Raw genomic sequence first — 20,984 nt, 5'->3', positions numbered from 1 at the left:
AACTGCTTTTAATTGTATTTAAGGAAAATGTCTGTGCTTTTCCCCGTTATGCCACTAGTTAGATCCTTGATTTATTGATATTCCTGTAGATTTCCAGGCATTAAGCAACACTACACTCAGACCCTCCCTTTTTTTCAGTGTTAGGAGAAAATCAAAACTGAACTTAAAAGATTATTGTTTCCCATCTTTTGACGTTTAGATACTATGGTAATTTGGAAGTATTTGGAGCGGTCAAGAGGAAATCCAGTTCAGGGCGGCAGTGAGTCCGGAGCCTCTGCGAAATCACTGGGTACAAGGCGGGAACATGCTGATGATACATAATCCAACTCTAAACATAAGGTTTTTATTAACGTCAAGTTAAGTTTATGAAAACAGAGTCAGAATTACAAATCTAATTCATTTACTTTTTTTTTTTTTTTTTGACTACTCTAAAGTAGGAGATCAAAGTAACAATGCTCCTGATTAACCAAAATATGTCACTATAGTTATCTCCACCTCTATTCTATTTAACTTATCATGATTAATATTTCAGAGTCAGGAAAAAAGCCGAACTAAAATGGGGTCTTGTGCTTGTGAGGAGTTCATATACGACACGTGAGATGATATTAACCCAGTTATTTCATACTTTATTTCTCAACAGAATAAAAGAACACAGCTCCTCAAACATTGCACTCAATGATAAGAGAAAGATAAGTGTATTAGAGTCTAAAGATGCCTGCATATGTACTCTTTATTCGGGATGATTTATGCAAGCTTACCGTAAAATTGTATAATAATAATAATACGCACCATAAATCTTTCTTTTGAATTCATCAGTTATCAGTGTATTTGCCACTTCCCGATTAGACCTCAAACATCACTTATCACCTGTACTTTGTTACCCATTAATATTAGCATAGTATAAATGAGCCTGAACATGTTGGAGGTACCTCAGAGGACTCTCTGGGAATGAGACAGGTAAAAAAACTTTTCTTCATAGTTTTAGTCAAAGAAAAGGTAAAAACGTACAATTGATATAAGTTTGAGGACTTTTAATTTGTAGTATATGTAACTTAATATCAGCTGTGATAATTACAGTCATAATTGATTTCCACATATTGAAACTGCAGGAAATATTTAAACCATTCTTATTTAATTATTTAACACATTGCTTAGATACTGTGATATGTCTCTGTGTTCTCTCTCTCTCTGTGTGTTCTCTCTCTCTCTGTGTTCTCTCTCTCTCTCTCTGTGTGTTCTCTCTCCCTCTCTCTCTCTCTCTCTCTCTCTCTCTCTCTCTCTCTCTCTGTTCTCTCTCTCTTTCTGTGTGTGTTCTCTCTCTGTGTGTGTTCTCTCTCTCTGTGTGTGCTCTCTCTCTCTGTATGTGTTTTCTCTCTCTCTCTCTGTGTTCTCTCCCTCTCTCTGTTCTCTCTCTCTGTGTTCTCTCTCTCTCTCTGTGTGTGTGTTCTCACTCCCTCTGTGTGTTCTCTCTCTCTCTCTCTCTCTGTTCTCTCTCTCTCTCTCTAGGAGGATTTATAACAAACCGAAACCTATTCGACACCACAATGTCCAAACTAACTCTCATAGCAGGTGGGTAAAATATTTACGACTAATAATATTGTACATCTGCCCCTGGTCACTCGGCACTCATTCAGGGGCATTAATAAAGAGTAACACGCTCCGTTTGTGTGTGTTTCCCTCCATTAACCATTGCCTGTCTCCTCTCAGGGCTGGGACTCCTGTTTTCCCTCCAGATAGGTAATTAATTAATAGTTTATTCATATATTCCTGTCATTGGTTCAGTTTAAAGTCTGTTAACAGTGAATAATACACAGTGATAAATGAGTAATTCCCTCATGACTGTGCTCTAAGCTTATGATCTGAGCTTTTACTAAATAAATAAATAATTAAATAAATGTTCTTGTCATAGCTGCCTCGACTAAGCTGGTTTGCTACTTCAGCAACTGGTCACAGTACAGACCCGGCAATGGACGCTTCACTCCAGAGAATATTGACCCCTTCCTCTGCACACATGCCGTCTACACACTGGCAACGATTGGCCAAGACAACCACATTAAAACCATCGAGTGGAACGATGAGATCATGTACCAGAACCTGAACAAACTGAAGACTGTGTAAGTGAGAAAACTTCAAATATGGGCACTACGCTGACCACTGGCAGACAAACATTGCTGAAGTGGTGGAAAAAAGGCCCCGTGACGTGCTCTAGGTGCCCTTTTTATTTTATCACCCCTGTCCGAGTCCACCACTGTCGCCGACTACTCCAGGGTCTCTTCATGTCCAGGATTTGATCTTTGCCTGGGTCAGAGTTTGGTGTGTTTTCCCTGTGTCTGTGTGGGTTTACATACGTGGATTAACTGTGCAAAGCTGCCCACTCAGTGAGTGATTGCATGAATGTGTGAGGAAGTATGTTCCTGCCTGGTGCACAGTGTACTTTAGTACTAATGAACAATACGGAGTTCTGTTGCATGTTTTATTGGGTATATTAAGTCACGTTTGATCAGTGTTAGTGAATATGTTGTTAATTTAGCATCTGACTGATCAGTGAACAGATCTTCTTGTCTCTCCTTCGCAGAAACCCTGACCTGAACACATTGCTGTCCGTTGGAGGCTTATACAATGGTGTGAGCCCGTGAGTAACACGTCCTAAAACTACAGTATACTGACAAGTTTAAAGCAACAATCGCCCACACAGTAATGATTCCTAAACAATTCAGTAATAGTCTCCAGGGAAATGAATAAATGAATGTCTCTAATAAACGTACAAGAACCTCTTGTCTTCAAACTCAAATCAAGCTTAAATGCTGAAACGTGATTTTTGAGGTCAGCTGTATGGTCTACTTTGTCTATTAAGTTTATAGGAACTCATAGTTTATATCAATATTCTGTTTCTTTTAAAGAAAAGCAAGTAGACAGTTACCACTTTGCTCTCCCAGAGTCTAAGCCACAGATGTTTCAAGCCTAACATAAGACTAATGTGAAATTGTCCACTCTGCTCTACTCATTTATTCCAAAAGTGTACAACCAGAGGATTTTATATCCACGTTTTAACTGATAATATTGGCAGTAAAAATCATTTATACCACTTTTTCTCCCTTTGTTTCAAAGTATTTCTGTAATACAGCGTTATTGTCAGAACCAGACATTCTCTCCGACCAAAAACATAAAGTAATAATCACTCAGTGTCCTGCTGCTTACAGCCTGAGCTCAAAAGTGTAATAAAATAAACAGGAAACATGGAAGATTTACTGATATTACCTGAAACAAGACAGAATGTATTTACGCTGGTAAACAATGTGCAGACACCTGTGTTTATCGTCTAAATTTGAATATATTTATCAGGAGACATCATAAGGCCAAAATTTCCACAAGAAGTAATCAGTAGAAACATGGCATGTGTTAGCGCAGTACTCACAGCTGACGGAGTTCTGAAAAACAGGACCAAGAACTCACCTGCCATTTAATCTCCCCCAGCTTTATTCAGATGGTGTCCACTCCGGCGAACCGTCAGACCTTCATCCGCTCTGCGCTGCTCTTCCTCCGGACGCATCATTTCGACGGCCTGGACCTGGCCTGGGATTTCCCTGGACACAACGGCAGTCCTGCAGACGACCAGCAGAGGTTCACCGTTTTGGTGCAGGTGAGCAGGAATGTGCAGTGTCTCCATATGAGCAGCGCTGCTTTATGATTTCATGTGAGTTGTATTATTAATTCCAATTCAATTTGCAGGAGCTGAGGAGAGCAATCGAACAGGAGGCTAAAGATACCAAGAGGACTCCGCTGCTGCTGTCAATCAAAGTGGCAGCTATACAATCCACCATATATGCTGCTTATGAAGTAGCTGAAATTGCAAGGTACCTCTGAGATATCTGAGACCATTTCAGTGTTCACCAAATACTGATTGCAATGTCTAGTGATGTCATCACAATGTCTGTATTTTACTGATCATCACCTTTCCCAAAAGAAGTCCAAGCTCAAACAGCAGCGTACATGAATATTTCAGGGGTTACACTGCAGGAGATATGATGAAAAAGATTAGACACAGTTTAGAACACTATCCTAACACACTTCAATAATAAGGTTGATTGTTACAATGTTCTTAAGCAATTGTTGCATGCAATTACACATTTGCGTCAGAGATGTCCCTAAATCCCCAAATGTTACATAGTGGAGTAACTAAAAGCAGTGTGAATTATGAGTGAGTCGACCAGCTTAGCGACCTTCCTGAATCTTCTCCTTGCAGCGAAGCAGACTTCCTCAGCATAATGACCTACGACTACCATGGCTCATGGGAGAAATTTACAGGACACAACAGCCCCCTCTTCCAGAGTTCTCACGACAGTGGAAACCATGTCTACCACAACATCGTAAGTATGAACCGAAACGTACATTAATCAGTAAGGGAAACTACGTCAATTTAATTCTCGGTTTGAATTCTCCCTCACTTTGTTCAGAATGCTTCTGTGTCGTACTGGATCAGTAACGGAGCTCCCGCTGAGAAGCTGCTGCTGGGTTTCCCTACATACGGACGCACCTTCCTCCTCACCACCTCTGCTACAGCCCTTGGTGCCCCGGCTGATGGGCCTGCTACTGCTGGACCCTACACCCGCGAAGCTGGCTTTTGGGCCTATTATGAGGTCACTGACCTGAGAGGTCTCAATTACTCCACTCCAAATACGTTTCATACAGCTACATGGAGATGTTTCGACAAATTACCTTTTTCCAAGTTAGAAAAATCCTAAAGGAACCTTAGAATCGGAATTTTCCTGAAAATTTCAGTTCACAATTTCTATTTATTTGCTGAAAAACTAGTGCTAATTAAATATGTATGTTCCATAGACCTGCACTTTCGCAGCAGCGGGCAAAGTGGAATGGATTAACGAGCAGAGCGTTCCCTACGCTGTTCAAGGAAAGTCCTGGGTGGGCTATGACAACAAGGAGAGCTTTGCTGCCAAGGTGAAGAAACCTGTCTGAAAGTGTTCAAGGTGCTTAAAGATATAAAATGCTATAGATATATTCCCCTAAACGTATGTTTTTCGCTTTGTTGTGTCTCAGGTTCAGTGGCTCAACTCCATGAACTTGGGTGGAGCATCAGTCTGGACTCTTGACATGGACGACTTTGGAGGACATTTCTGCTCCCAAGGAGACTATCCTCTTGTCAACCACCTGCGCAACACACTGGGTAAACACACAGTGCCAGCACAACACATCTGCTTAGGTCTAGTGCTGCAAAATATATTGTCTGTAATCCTAATTGGATTATAATATCACAGAGGGCCACTTATGCAAACTAGAAAGTGCATTTCCTGAAGAAAATGTGAGTGTGATTGCATCAGTGGTAGTTTCCACTTACTTTAAATGCACTGATTAAGCATTGGAATTATAGCAGAAACATACTGTGGCCCTCATTAAATTCCCTACATTATTATAGGATGCCATGGGGACTGTAGCTAGGGGTATAAAGTTGTTTTAAAAAATATGCAAAAAATGTATGGACACACACTGGAGACATTATTATTATTATTATAATATTATATATATTGTGGGCAAAGTTTCAAAATGTACCAAATTAGAGTGGTTTGGATTTTGGGCCAAAAGTTTGGAGAAAAAGCGCCTCCTTTGCCCAAATATATCACAAGTTTCCATCAGTGGTTGGTGGATGTTTCCCATCCAAACTGCTCCAAAACCATCGAAGCCCAAAAGCATTATAACGTCTTTTGTTACGACTGGTTATTTGGTCGTTTTGACAATGTTAATATTTTCTCACAGGTTTCCCACCAAAGCCCACCACCACCCGTCCCCCCACCACTACCCCAGACCCCATCACCTCCTTCTGCACAGGGAAACCAGACGGACTGTATCCTAACCTCGCTGACAAGACCACCTACTTCCAGTGCTTCCGGGGAAACACATACCTGCATCGGTGCCAGCCAGGCCTGGTGTATGTTGACAGCTGTAAATGTTGCAACTGGCCTTGAGATATGACCTTGTTCTTGTAGCCAAAAAGGCAACTGTGCCTGTCAATCAATAAAAGTTTGATTTCTGATCATGGTCCAATATTCATAAATAAATAAATAATACCAGAGCACTGAAAGGTAATAAAATGAGAAAAATGCAAGTGTATAAAGGAAATTTGATGCAGTACATAAGCTATAGATGGAGGAAGACAAGGATGTAATCCAGAACTAGGCTTAATCTTTGTCTGTTCTCTATGAATAGAGTTGTTTGACAGTGCTCTCCATGCCATCCTCAGACTCACTATGCTGTTAAATAAGTGCTTGTTTTACCTACTGCCGTTAAAAGACATTTAAACTCATTTCTGTACACTCTGTTTTGTGTTTTATTTGCTACTTCTGCATTGCTTTCGCAAGCTATCACAAGTTCAATGTAAAAAACTTCAAAACAGCGCATGACACTGGGACCTCGTGCTTATAACTGATTGATATTTTCTCTATAAATATTGGGAATAAAGAGATGTTTCTTTTTTTTTTTTGGAATGGGGGCTGCAAAAGAGTAATTTCATAAAACAGACATAATTTATTTAAACCACCCAGTCTAATTGAATTCACTGGCCATTTTATGATACTTAACACATAGCAACATTAGCACAACAGTGACAGTAATCTGGCAGTGCCCAAAAACATTAGCTAACAGGGTCTTGTGGCCAAAACTGACCAGTAATGGAGGGGTAAACCTGAGCAACCTATACATAGAAAAAAGGTGTGTAACAGACCAACAATAAAAAGGGCACCAAGACAACACTAAGACAAGGGTAGGTGCAAAAAATAAGAGTTTTATTAACAATGTTGTCTATAAACACAAGGAAAAACAGAAAAATAACTGTGCTCTTTACTCCAGTTTGTTTACCGAGCTCTGACTACACAGCAGACTTTGCAAGATTTTACAGCTAGAGGTTAATGGTATAGGGGTGTGGTTATGCATTTGTTTTTACTGCAGAACAGTCTACTCCTGTAGGAATACTGCTCTGAGGAGTTGATTGCATGCAGCCACAGGAGCATGAATGAGTCCAGGTTTTAAACATCTGTAGCTCACCTGTGTCACTAGGCAGAGCCACTTCAGAGGGTGGGAGCTCCAGAAAATATGCTTTTGTTAGCACTATTTTTCTAGGAAGACTTTACACACTCTTGAACTCTTGCTATACACTAGGGTACACTACAGATTTATTAGCATTATCAGAGTGTTTGAGTGCACTAAAAAGTTACAAAATAGTGCACTTTATAGTGACTACGGCACAGTTTAGGACTCAGCACCTAACGTAAGAAATAAGGGGTTCGTATCCAAAACTAGGGGCGGCACCTGGCGCTGCAGGTAGTGTCCCACTCCGGGGGACTGTCTGTGAGGAGTGTGGTGTGTTCTCCCTGTGTCTGCGTGGGTTTCCTCCGGGTGACTGTCTGTGATGAGGGTGGTGTGTTCTCTCTGTGTCTGCGTGGGTTTCCTCCGGGTGACTGTCTGTGAGGAGTGTGGTGTGTTCTCTCTGTGTCTGCGTGGGTTTCCTCCGGGTGACTGTCTGTGATGAGGGTGGTGTGTTCTCTCTGTGTCTGCGTGGGTTTCCTCCGGGAGACTGTCTGTGAGGAGTGTGGTGTGTTCTCCCTGTGTCTGCGTGGGTTTCCTCTGGGTGACTGTCCGTGAGGAGTGTGGTGTTCTCCCTGTGTCTGCGTGGGTTACCTTCGGGTGCTCGGTGTCCTCCCACGGTCCAAAAACACACGTTGGAAGGTGGATTGGAGACTCAAAAGTGTTCGTAGGTGTGATTGTGTGAGTGAATGTGTGAGTGTGTGTCACCCTGTGAAGGACTGGTACCCCCTCCAAGGTGTGTTCCCGCCTTGCACCCAGTGATTCCAGTTAGGCTCGGAACCCACTGCCGCCCTGAACTGGATAAGGGTTACAGACAATGAATGAATTAATGAATATCCAAAACTATTAAAATACTGTCTTGGCATCAAAATATTTGTTTATATATGTTTTTTTATTGATTCAGAGTCAACAAAACCATTCCATGTCGAACATGCAAAATACCAGGGGTTACCCACAGGATGGACACTATGCACAAAACAACACAGTATACACGACCACAACTAGTATATCCCCAGGGGAATTATGGGGCCATTTTAGGAGCTACTTTGCATGGCTCTATTACCATTCTTAACTTCACAGGGAACTATGGGAAACGCCACTATATGCTGTACACTCAAGGAAAATTCTTTGTCATGACTTGATAATTTCTGTAAGAGTTAATCAATGAACCGTGAGTTAATACTTAACATAAACCAAAGACATCCTTCTGCATGAGGGTGCACTGGGGCTAAAGACAATGGTGAGCTGATATATACTGAGATTACAGTGAGACACACACTGACATTAAAGCTGTGTGTTTTCCTCCTATGATTATTATACAGATTATTAAGATAATTTTATGCCAGACCACATTCTGTGAAGTGTGGCTTGATATAAACAGAAAGCTTGAGTTGCCTGTGTCCAAATCTGGCTCATTGCAAAGAAAAAAGTCCCACAGCATTGAACAGAGACAGCAACAGTTAGTATCCTCAGTTCACAAATGATTACAAAGTGCAATTAAAAGTAAGTGTATTGTAACACAGTAGTAAATATGCCTCTGTCCCAACTATTTTGACAGAGTAGCAGGCATCAAAATCCAAATTAAAATCAAGCTTGTCACTTAAGATTCACAAAGATTCATAAGAATTGACATATCAAAGGTTTGGTTTTATTGCATTTTACCAAATTTCCCAGCTGTTCTAGGAAATGGGGTTTCTATATCATTATTAATGTATGCTGTTACGTTAATAGATTCAGACATGTATTTTGACATATGACATAAAAGTCTTCAGTCAGATTCCCTTTTAAACAAACCTCACCCTAGAGGTCCATAAAATCCAAACACTGTGTTAAAAGTTTGTAAACGGCAGGTGTGCATTTAGTGGATGTAACAAAGCAGAGTAACAGTTTTGTTAAATGGCATCTAACATCGCTTTTTTTTTTTATAAATGTTTTATTACTTTATAAGTGACATATTAAATCAACCTGATTATCACTGTTTTATTACCACTGATAGAGAGGGATATCTTAACCCAGACCTAGCATCAAGCTGCTGAGGTTTAGTTATTCCACCCGGTGCAGACCCAGAGGCCCAAAGCTCTTCACCTTTCCAGCTGTAAAAGCAAGATCCGATAACCCACGAGAGGAACAAATATTCTACTTAAGTTTAAAGCCAAGTATGAAAGTAAAAAAAAAGTTTCTCTCTCTCTAGAACATGCACGTCTACTTCTACTACTACTCTTCAACTGGGCTGTGCAGAATATCAGAGTAAAGCTCTACTGCAGCAAAAAGAGTCAAAGGATAGATATAAATACTACAAATAGTTTAAACATTTTGTTATAGTATTAAATGACAGGCTGACATCCCACATACATTTTTGCTCTGTATATTATAAAATAAATTAAAATAACATATTAGCCCTAATATTACAATATTAAAGCAAAATAAAAACAACAAATAAATAGGGAATTAACTCACCGTCAGGAAAAAGGATACGGCTGGTGCATTTTTAATTTATCAAGGTGCAGATCAAGGTACAATTCTCTGATGATAAAACTGTGTAAATTAAATGAGCTCCACAGGTGCATTACCACTGAGAACGGTCATAACTACCTTTATAAAAGCTTTAAAATAAAAAAGCCTAGATTCAAAGTGGGTTTATGGAGTTAATGTGACCCTTTAAAGGTGTCACCAGAGTCTACAGACCAGCTCCCAGTGAAGAGAGCATATTAATCCCCCACATGACAAAGTCGGCTTTGCATAACAACTGTTATCATCATGGTGTCTGTGCATAAGTTCTGGGACATGTGAAAGGTGTGTAACTTTGTGACAAAAAAAAAAGACTTCAAACTTGAAATCTTGAAAAGGTTCAAACTGACCCTTTTTCTGGAGTTTCTAATCTGTACTGAGGAACACTTAGAGCTGGGTTTATCTCAGAACATTGTGCACATCTTCTTTCAGTGGCTTTTGACTGGAAAAGGTCAGAAACATGAAATAACCCCCAAACATGTGCAAACAAAGCAATCTGATACACAATCTTCAATGGCCTTAAGACCTTTGGTAAAAACATTACTCCAGGACCTGTCACTACCTGTGGAGATAAGCAAAACAGTGAAGCTTTTGGGTGGAGAAACAGCTTTGTCTTTAAAAAAAAACAAACAAACAAGAATGTCTCGAAGCACCAAAGCAGCCTTAAGACAAAGTTTCTGACTGAGAACATGAGAACCTGGTTTTGTTTAAAAACGCCACCTTTGACTTTCTTTAGAAGAGGTTCTTACAGATCAACTTCAACGTTCAACACAAAAAAACAGCAACCAAACAAACAAAAATCAAACAAAACCAATATTAGCATCATCTTATGAAGACATTTTTTCCCCAAACATAGGAAATATCTTCAGCTGGTGGTCCATGGGTATGAGGATGTCTAGTCACACATCATTAATTGTTTGTTTTTTTGCAGGTGCCCTTTAGATCATTTATAGATGCTTTTAGAGTTCTCTTTATAAAATCTGTGTTTCAGTTTGTAACTGTTCTGAATATAATAAAAATTATTATTTACTTCTCTAATTAACATGGTCTTAATACAGTATTTGTACATTCTACCACGTATATCAGGAAAAGAATGGAATCCAGCAGAGAGGATGTATTTACTCCAGCCCATTATCTAATCCTTTAATCAAATCAGATGAGCTTAAATAAATCAATCAACAAATCATTGAGAAATTTACCCATAAACTATCAGTGTAAGGGTTAGCTTTAGAGGTACAATTAGTTTTAGGTTAAAGAATAAAGATTAATGAATCTATAAATGGTAGGTTTAATTAATCTGTTATATTCAAATTATTAGATTGATTTATTATTTTATATTTAAAATTTATTTTTATTCTGAAGGTATTATCACCCATTAGGAAATGGAGCAAAATTCAACTCGCAGGACTGCTGAAATCATGAATTTCTGTACAACAAAATCAGGCTTAAAAACACAAGTGAGTTGCACATCTGTGAAGGCACCGTTAAAGCTGGAAAAACTTATTTCAGTAAGACAGGGTCTATCCTTATTCTGCATGGATTACAACAGCATGGCGCCTTAATAAGAGAAAAAATATAGGCTGCTAAACTAATCCAGACTGGTCTCAAATTTAAAAAACAACTGGTGTTTTATAAAATCCTGAGATGCTGAGTAGCTGAAATCCTATATCAAGCAAGAAAAATTAGACATATCTGATAAACCTCGCTGTGTGGGACGAGCGTTGTCATCTTGGAGGATAGAGTTTGGTCCCAGACTGTGGAGATATGGGATTGACACTGGTTACAGAAATTAATCTCGATATCTCTGCATTGAGAAGCCTCCAGTGCCTCGTTTTTCCAGTGAGGGAGATGCTGCCCCACACAATCACACAGAATAAGCTGTTTGTCTTTGGCAGAGAGGATTTGGCTAAATTTTCAAGGGCGCAACCCACACACTCAGCTCTAGTGCTCCTCCCACAAAAGCATGTTCCTTACAAATGTGGCACCATTTAAAAGGGAAATTAACAGGCTCCAACGGTATAAGATTTACTGCCAAGAACCACTGTTACAACAAAGAAATAATCTACCGAACACACATTTATAAATAAAATTACACTTACAGTCCAACATTTAAAATTAGTTTGTAGAATTTTCAATTAAATGTATGGTTTAAATGACTGAAATTTGCACAACATAGGAATTGGTTTTTATTTACATTTTGCACAGTGTCCCAACTTGAGTTAAATAATGCAGATTATATAACCAAAGTGAGTCCATCTCAAGAAATTGCCATCGTCTGGATTCTTCAAGATATAAAGATAAAGACCAAATGAAACTGCTTCAAAAAATGCTGATTAGAGCATCTGATTATACTGAGGACACAGACGGCTGGTGTACTGTGCTGAGCACACCTACTTCCTTTCAGATAGCAAATGTCTTAGAGCATTTACAAGATGGGAGCACGCTTTCATTTAATGTGTACAAATGAAAGTACAAAATGGTGAAACAGCTCTCTTATGTATGAACTTTCACCTTCTCATTTTGACATACAAGCAGAATGATTTAATGAAAGACCCATAAAACAATTAACAAATGGAAAAAATTAAGTACTTTGAAAGAAATCATGCCACTGACCCAATCACGTATCTGCCCAAGCCGCATCAGTCAAGGACAAATTAGGAAATTAGGAAGTTATTCATTTACATTCATATTATAATATATTTTAATACAGCTGTGATAGGTTTATGCTGTTCTGATGTCTTATTAGAAAAGTTCAAAGGTAAATCAAAACTGTACCCTGCCAACATGGTAATACCTTGAGTCATTTCGGTCCACAGTTAAGAGAAGATATCATATCTCTATGTGTCCTAATAAACTTTCCAAGCCCTATCTGATCAGACAAGCCTCCATCCAGCTGCTTATTTAAACACGGTGCTCTTACGATATTCTCTTCTTTCCAGCAGCTGAAGAACCCAAGGTGAGTTTAGAGTGCTCAGGGCAAGACTTGCATCCATTTGTTCTTTACTACTACAATAATTAGTAAAGGCATCTCCTCTGCTTGACTTGACAGAAGACGTGTAACTAGCATAAGACTGGTGGCATCACCATGGCCAGGCTTACACTTCTAGCAGGTATTTGAACTATTATTATTCACATTTTCTGCAGTGCTGTCTCAAGTGGATATCTGGTTTTTGATATTTATTATACCGTACTCACTCTGTGCTGACCTAAATATTTCCGCATGTTTCAGGCTTATGCTTGGTGCTGTGCCACTTCGGTGAGTCAGAGAATTTATTGTGCCTAATTAAGCTACTACTTCTTTCAGACTATTCTTTATTTAATTTGTGTACGTCTGTGCTTTCACTACACAGCAACCTCCAAGCAAATGGTGTGCTATTTCACCAACTGGTCTCAGTACAGACCTGGCGCTGGGAAGTACATGCCTTCCAATGTCGACCCCTTCCTCTGCACACATCTGATGTATGCCTTTGCTATGATTAACCATGCCAATGAGCTGGTCACTTACGAATGGAATGATGAGACACTCTACCAGTCTTTCAATGCCCTCAAGAATAGGTATGTACACCGGCTAGATGGAATAATATGCTGTACTAATACATACTACAGGTTTATTTTGTTTGTTTGTTTGTTTCTTCAGTACAATCAACACAAAGTCAATCGGAAGCTTGTTTCTGCCTGTACCTAATATGTCCTTTGATTCTGATGTCCTTGAACATCATTGGGAGTGGAAAATACATTAACCAATATTACAAGGGTTCACCTCCCGCTCCCACCACCCTCATCATTGTTTCTGAAAAAGCATCTCACACTTTTACATGCACAATGATTTCAGATTAAGTTTAACTTAAGAAACTCATACAATGATAATTATGATTTTACTTTACACCATATTTGAACCTAGGAATCACATATTTAACAATGCTTTTTAAATCTGAGCAGGAATCCCAACCTTAAAACCCTTTTGGCTGTTGGTGGATGGAATTTTGGCTCAACTCAGTAAGTCTTTTCTTTTAATAAAGAGTTTTAATCCTTTGGTGCTGGATACGAGGAGCATTGTCACTATCACTGTTCCCATTAAAATGATTAAAAATCTATTTCAGGTTCTCCATTACTGTGTCCAATGCTGCTAACCGCCAAAAGTTCATCCAGTCCTCCATCTCTTTCCTGAGAGCGTATGGATTTGACGGCCTGGACTTGGACTGGGAATATCCTGGATCTCGAGGCAGCCCCCCTGAGGACAAACAGAGATTCACCCTGTTGTGCAAGGTAGATCAGAGCCAGTAATCCCAATCCACTTGACGTGTAAAACGAGATCATTTTAAAGCAGTGACACAAAGTCCTTCATTACTCTTCCCTGTCTGATGCTTCAAGGAACTGTTGGAGGCTTATGAAGCAGAGGGAAACGCCACTGGACGGCCTAGACTCTTGCTTACGGCTGCAGTATCAGCAGGCAAAGGGACAATTGATGCTGGATATGAAATTGCTGAGGTTGCCAAGTAAGTGTAAGAAAAGGCACATATTCAAAACCAAAGTTTTTGAGTTTAAGTTTCAGGCTGATTACAGGAAGTTAATTATTCATTATTCAAAGACTTATTTAATATCCTCTTGAATATAAGTATTTACATAAGTTGTTCCCAAACTTATGCAATGCCCCCTTTGGTAGATGGCAATATATATTCAAGCCCCCCACACTAACCCTATCCCCCGAAAAACTAACTACAACTACTTATCCAACAAAATGACAAATAACCTTAGAATTATTAGAAGTGATATGCACTATGTATCTCTTATTTGCCTGCTCTTACAATGCTCCAAACTCTAGATATCTGGACTTCATCAATGTGATGACCTATGACTTCCATGGAACTTGGGAGAGATTCACAGGACACAACAGCCCCCTGTACCAGGGATCTAACGATGAGGGAGATCTTGTTTATTTTAATACGGTAAGATGGTTATTTTCCCCCCAGAGTAAAGCAACCTAATGTAGAAAAGGTATTCTGAAATGACAGATGTCCCTCATGTTAAGGACTATGCCATGAGGTACTGGAGGGATAATGGCACCCCAGTGGAAAAACTGAGGATGGGATTTGCCACATATGGCCGCACCTTCCGGCTCACGTCTTCAGAGTCTGGAGTCGGAGCTCCTGCTAGTGGACCTGCCTCTGCTGGACCCTACACACGTGAAGCTGGATTCTGGTCCTACTATGAGGTAACTTGCATCAAATAAAACAAAAACTAAATAACCTTTTGCTCCAAAATGTTTGTTAATAGATTATGCCACTCCTTTCTCCTCAGATCTGTGGCTTCCTTCAGGAAACAAAAATCCAGTGGATCGATGAACAGAGAGTACCCTACGCAACCAAGAATGGTGAATGGGTCGGCTTTGACACCAAAGAGAGCTACGAGATCAAGGTATTCTCCAGTTTACTGTGGAAAGTGTACAATCATGTTCAGTAGGATACATTAAAAATGTTAAATACATTAAAAGAAAACTATACTTCATAGAATCCTTATTCTGGCCTATTCCCAAATCAACGTCACAGGTCCGCTACCTGAAAGACCAGAAGTATGGAGGCGCATTTGTTTGGGCTCTGGATCTGGATGACTTTGCGGGCCAGTTTTGTGGACAAGGGAACCACCCTCTTATGTCCCATCTACATAATCTTATGGATATTGGTAAAAATAAATAAATGAATAAATTTAAAATAAATGAAATGTGGGGGATTATATATTTTTCTCACTATCTTTTAAACTTTTTTTTTCTCCTAGAATGGCCCCCAATGCCACCTACCACCACTCCAAAACCTGGTGTCACAACCACACAGAAAACAACCACCACGACAACAACCACACACAAGCCCAAGCCAGGCTTCTGCAATGGAAAGCCAGACGGACTGTACCCAAATCCCAGTGATTCCAACAGATTTTATGAATGTGCATTTGGTGAAACATACGACAGGAACTGTGGACACGGCACAGTGTATAATGACAAATGTAAGTGCTGTGATTGGACTACGTCTTAAGCCCCAACCACAAAATATTAGATACATTACATTCAAATGAATCCCAGCATTGTAACTAAGAGACCAGTGCTCTGGAAGCCGTGCTGTATTTTCACCAGCATTTTTCATGTATTTTGTGGACAACAATGTGTTGTGGTTTTTGAAGATAGATGATGTTTACACAGCTGGGTCAGAATGTTAGCATAAATGATCCATATGTCCTTTTTTTCAATAAAGAGTAAGCAATCATTTTGTTTTATGGGACTTGTAAAAACAGCCAGCGTTTGGTTTATACCTCCATAAAACCAGCACTGAAATTTGGAATGACAAATAAATTACCATAAATTCCAAAATGCTCATTAATTTTATTCTGAATTATTTCTTTCTCAAATACTTTGTAATTTCTGTATGTAAAAATGACTAATAAACATAGCCCACTATTCAATAACCATGCCATTGTGAACACATTTGTCATACAGAAGTTATATATAACACTGAACCCTCACAACATACACCAAAAGAATGCACTTATCCGATCTCTTTGAGAATGGCCTGAGCATGGTCTTAAAATCCTAATAAAAGTGAGAGACTGACAGCCCTCCATCACAGGCCAAAACTATTTTATGTTACCATAGCAACACACAGCCTTGAGAAAGAATCAGCATTTTTCCAGCTTTTTATTTTACACTGCAGTAGTGATTTCACAGATCTTTAATTTTTACTGATGTTATCAGCACATTTATAGATGTACAACATAAAGGGACCCTCAGGGAGGACTGGGATTATACAGCCATACATTTACAAACCGACCAATGAGTGGTCTGAATATTATTCAGAAGTTGGGTTTACTCTGTGCAAGCCTAGGAATGACTATTAGCTCTGGCGCTCAGGGGCAAGTCTCAAGCGCAAAATTGCTCAAACTCATAGCGAGGATTGCACACTACACTGAGAGGAGAGTAACACTGGTGAAATCTAGCAAACATTTATTAGACTTTGAGAAGACATTCAAAAGAAATTATTAATATATTTACATTATGGGAATTAGGGAGCCAGAATAACTCAGATTAGACCATTTTTCGGTAAAGTATACCAGAATTTGGGGGTGAAATAATTAGCAGACTTGCTGTAGAGAACCTTAGGGCTTGTGAAGTGAGAGTTTCAGATATGTAAGGGGGTGCTAAAACAATGTAGAATATTATATACAAGCAGAAGAATTTCAATATCAATAAAAGATGCAGGAAGCCAGGGCAGTGAAGCTATAACTGGAGTGAGATGCTCTCTCTCCCTAGTTTTGGTGAAAAGTCCAGCAGCAGAGTTCCTAATTAGCTCTAGAAACACAAGTGAATTTGGACTCTTCCACTGTCTATTGCTTAGCAAAATAAAAACATATTCAGCTAATGTAGTGAGCTATAATATATACTATAAATTATGTGGAAAACTGTAATAACCTCAAAATAATGCTCATTTTCATGTTTACAATTCAGACACTGAATGGCCAACATACTCAGTACTGCCTAAAGACAGTACTAAAGACAGAAACAGGGAGCCATTTTAGTCACTGTCAGGAGTATTATATTCAAAATAAGAGTCCCTGACATGAAGTAGTCATAAAACAGAAACAAAAATGTATCAGAAAACTGCTAGTGTAAATCAATTAAAATAATGGTTCCCAAACTTTTGTGCAGTGATTTTGTAGATGAGAATATTTTCAACACCCATGTGTATATGTCTTTGCTTCCAGACTCCATTGGCAATTATTGTAAACACTGTAATTTGTGATGTGCATTAGGTCTCTCATTCATGTGCCCCCTGTGCATTCATGTATTTCCAAGGGAGCAGCTGGAAAAACAGGTCAACCCTGTTTTATTTATTTATTTATTTTGTTTATTTATTATTTATTTATTTTTTGCTACAAGAATTTCACGCTCATCTACAACAGCTGCATCTCAGATGACATAAATACAGAATGCACTATTTCAAAATTTTAATATTGTTGGTCCTGGATATGAACATGCTGGCTAAGACCCTGTAAACCAAAGATAGAGCCCTCCCTACCTCATGAAAGCAAGAAAGATTACAGACAAAAAAAATCTATTTTCCCTATGTGGCACAAAGATCCCATTACTCTCCAAGAGACCTAAAAAAGCCTTGTTCAAACATAAAAATCAAAATCTGCCAGTGAATGGAAAAGTATGCAGATCTGGAGGGACAGTGCTGCAAAGTGGTGTGGCATGTTCTATGGCTACATGCGTGCCCATAAAGGTCAGCCGCAAAGGACTGTTGGCTAATCACACCGCAAAAGGACCCTACAATCTACATGCTATTTTATATTCTATATTCAGTTCTCTGTTTTCTATATTCAGTTCTTTATTTCTGTTTTTGTTGCCATTATCTTACTTTTACATGTATTCAGTCCTATTTTTATTTTTAATTTTGTTGTCTTTACCTATGCCCTGTGAAGGACTGGCGCCCCCTCCAGGGTGTATTCCCGCCTTGTGCCCAATGATTCCAGGTAGGCTCTGGACCCACCTGGAATGGATAAGGGTTACAGATAATGAATGAATGAATGAATGTCTTTACCTATCTATCTATCTATCTATCTATCTATCTATCTATCTATCTATCTATCTATCTATCTATCTATGGGGCAGTGCAGTCTGACAGTTGAAAGAACCCAATAAACCCAGTGTTTCTTTCTCAAAGAAAATGTGCCCAAAATCAAATGTAAAAATATATATATAATACAATATAATAAAAAATATATAAATATATAAATATATAAGTATGATAAAATAAAAATGTGCCCATTTATTAATATTTATGTTCATTTTACAGCACTGTTAATAACTGTCTAATAGAATCAAAGTACTCTTGAGCAAGCCCTTGGACTGATGCTGCTAATATCAAAGGTCTTTGTCATAAACCATTGTAATACAGAAAATACAAAATGGCGGTATCTGGTTGTATCCTCTAAACAAGGTAATTAGTGAGAGGTGCACATGCTGCGATCTTTGTAACTGAGTATGTTCTTTGTCAGCAAGTGAAATGTTATTCAAATGTCCCTGCTGCAATAATAAACACAGACTATTCAGGTCATACAAATTTTACCGGATGAGAATTTAAATGCAGTCTTTTTTTTAGACATTGCACAGAAGGACAAAAGATTCACCACAGTCATAAAACTCAGTTTACACCCGTTTACAAACAACAAATAGTAAAAAAAAAAAAAAAACAGGTACATCCAGAAACAAATTATCTAAAACAATATTAATCACCGGAGGGTTTCCTCCGGGTGACTGTCTGTGAGGAGTGTGGTGTGTTCTCTCTGTGTCTGCGTGGGTTTCCTCCGGGTGACTGTCTGTGAGGAGTGTGTTGTGTTCTCCCTGTGTCTGTGTGGGTTTCCTCTGGGTGATTGTCTGTGAGGAGTGTGGTGTGTTCTCCCTGTGTCTGCGTGGGTTTCCTCCGGGTGACTGTCTGTGAGGATTGTGTTGTGTTCTCCCTGTGTCTGCGTGGGTTTCCTCCAGCTGACTGTCTGTGAGGAGTGTGTTGTGTTCTCCCTGTGTCATGGGTTCCAAAAACACACGTTGGTAGGTGGATTGGAGACTCAAAAGAGTCCGTAGGTGTGAGTGTGTGAGTGAATGTGTGTGTGTGTGTGTGTTGCCCTGTGAAGGACTGGCGCCCCCTCCAGGGTGTATTCCCGCCTTGCGCTCAATGATTCCAGGTAGACTCTGGACCCACCGCGACCCTGAACTGGATAAGGGTTACAGATAATGAATGAATAATAATCACGCATCTAAGACCATTAAAACAATAAGTAAAATCATAAAAACAAACTTAATTAAAAGGGTTGCATACAGGAAATATATATATATATATATATATATATATATATATATATATATATATATATATATATATATATATATATATATATATATATATATATATATATATATATATATATATATAGGAGAAGTTCAACATTCAGTGTATCTTTTATTTCACTCTCTCTCTCTTTCACAAGTGAGCTATTTGAGCTCACTTGTGTATATTGGCTAAAAGCATATTTACTCATCACTTTACAAACTCAGAAACTGTACTGTAATAAAACCACTGCACAGAATCTATAGCAAATTGCAGATAGGCAGCGATGTCGTTTGGGAGAGCAATGGCTTTCTCCTTGCAGCCCTGCCATGTACTCCATTCATGTTCAGTGTCCTGATGGTGAAATCATGAATATTAAACATTAGCCAATGTGAAAGAGGTTCTGTTGTGACCTTGTGGACTACTAAATATTTGAGGATTTTAACTCTCTTCCAAAACCTGACTGGATTTCAATGAGAAGAGAAAATTACGTTCAGGTGGTAATCAGATATAACCTTCCTGTGTGTATTTGTGTCTAAGCTGCTCAAATGTAAATTAGGCGCATTTGTGTTTATTATAGAAAAAAAGTACTTTATTAAAATGCTCAGTCAATTTCATGAAACTAGGAAGTACCCTGAATATTACCAAGTATCACAAAGCACGAGGCCTCTTCATTAAAACACTGCTGTGTGTATTTGATTACATTCAGACACGATCATATAGAACACAGTCCCTCCGTTTCAATGACACCAAAGCTTTGCATATGGCACAGTGACCTTTGACTCATCACATTCAATTGCCATTTCTTTTCTAAGGAGAATGTAAAGCTATGTGTGCGCAGCTGAACACCTGTCAACAATGAGAACAGCTTGAAATAGCTCCAATCGCTCATTAGAAGAGCTACCCACAAACATTTGGTTAAATAACGTGTCCCTGATGATTCCCGTTCTGGTAACGTGGGCCTCAATTAACCGATCATAAGCTGAAAGAAAAGGTCCACGTTGCTCAGAGTGAATCGTGGCACATAAACAGACCTCATATTCAATCAACTTATCATTTATCTGAAGTGGGTTAATGTTTTATAACAGATATCGTATCAGTCGTCTTTGTTGCCCTCTGTTCTAATTTTATCTCGCAGGTTGTGATGTTGCTAACCCAGATAGCTGTCAGAGAGATATAAGGAGCATGAGAAGTGAACATTTACGATCTTCAGGTGTCTGAGCTACACAAGGTAAGCTGTGGGCCAGTACGCTAAGAATACGGAACGGGATTAGCACAGGTTTTGGTTCCTTGTATTTAGTTGATGATTATATCAACAGGCATAAAGTATTAGGACGAGATGTAAACATGAATGTTGATTATAAGTCTTGAAATTGCTTGTAATTTACACAATGAAAAGTGTGATTGAATATGTGCAGCTTAACAGATTCGGTCGTTCTGCCCAGTAGCCCAAACCTCTTGTGTTAACCCCTTGCAGATCAAACTCTAACCTGAGTCTACAATGACAAGGCTCAC

General features: G+C 39.0%; 3 protein-coding genes across 3 annotated transcripts in view; all 3 read left to right on the top strand.

Annotated features, from left to right (window-relative positions):
- The first annotated feature begins 1,447 nt into the window (after positions 1–1,447).
- chia.1 (chitinase, acidic.1) lies at positions 1,448–6,307 on the top strand. Its single transcript, XM_066670818.1, has 11 exons — positions 1,448–1,569; positions 1,708–1,737; positions 1,910–2,114; positions 2,576–2,632; positions 3,475–3,640; positions 3,730–3,854; positions 4,244–4,367; positions 4,455–4,637; positions 4,840–4,956; positions 5,056–5,182; positions 5,770–6,307. The coding sequence occupies exons 1-11, from the start codon at positions 1,545–1,547 to the stop codon at positions 5,976–5,978; spliced, it is 1,368 nt and encodes a 455-aa protein (XP_066526915.1). The 5' UTR covers positions 1,448–1,544; the 3' UTR covers positions 5,979–6,307.
- A 6,378-nt stretch (positions 6,308–12,685) lies between these two features.
- On the top strand, positions 12,686–15,626 carry LOC136697319 (acidic mammalian chitinase-like). The gene is made up of 11 exons (XM_066672355.1): positions 12,686–12,710; positions 12,830–12,856; positions 12,951–13,155; positions 13,540–13,596; positions 13,701–13,866; positions 13,972–14,096; positions 14,423–14,546; positions 14,630–14,812; positions 14,899–15,015; positions 15,147–15,279; positions 15,373–15,626. Exons 1-11 carry the CDS (start codon positions 12,686–12,688, stop codon positions 15,624–15,626), a joined length of 1,416 nt encoding a protein of 471 aa, XP_066528452.1.
- Positions 15,627–20,970: 5,344 nt separating this feature from the next.
- LOC136696299 (acidic mammalian chitinase-like) overlaps positions 20,971–20,984 on the top strand; it is a 3,059-nt gene continuing 3,045 nt past the window's right edge. The window contains exon 1 of the mRNA XM_066670559.1: positions 20,971–20,984. This exon is cut by the window's right edge and continues 11 nt beyond it. Coding sequence (XP_066526656.1) covers positions 20,971–20,984 — 14 coding nt within the window.

The sequence above is a fragment of the Hoplias malabaricus genome, chromosome 5 (assembly GCF_029633855.1).
Source record: "Hoplias malabaricus isolate fHopMal1 chromosome 5, fHopMal1.hap1, whole genome shotgun sequence".
Lineage (NCBI taxonomy): Eukaryota > Metazoa > Chordata > Actinopteri > Characiformes > Erythrinidae > Hoplias > Hoplias malabaricus.
Note: the sequence above shows the minus strand (reverse complement) of the source record. Positions and strands in the feature narration are given on the sequence as shown.

What these genes read in the sequence shown, in the direction of transcription:
- LOC136697319 (XM_066672355.1), top strand. Translation starts at nt 12,686, where the DNA reads ATGGCCAGGCTTACACTTCTAGCAG. An exon ending in TTCAATGCCCTCAAGAATAG is followed by an intron (nt 13,156 to 13,539) that starts GTATGTACACCG and finishes AAATCTGAGCAG; the next exon opens with GAATCCCAACCTTAAAACCC. An exon ending in TGGAATTTTGGCTCAACTCA is followed by an intron (nt 13,597 to 13,700) that starts GTAAGTCTTTTC and finishes AATCTATTTCAG; the next exon opens with GTTCTCCATTACTGTGTCCA.
- chia.1 (XM_066670818.1), top strand. Translation starts at nt 1,545, where the DNA reads ATGTCCAAACTAACTCTCATAGCAG. An exon ending in CTGAACAAACTGAAGACTGT is followed by an intron (nt 2,115 to 2,575) that starts GTAAGTGAGAAA and finishes TCTCCTTCGCAG; the next exon opens with AAACCCTGACCTGAACACAT. An exon ending in TTATACAATGGTGTGAGCCC is followed by an intron (nt 2,633 to 3,474) that starts GTGAGTAACACG and finishes AATCTCCCCCAG; the next exon opens with CTTTATTCAGATGGTGTCCA.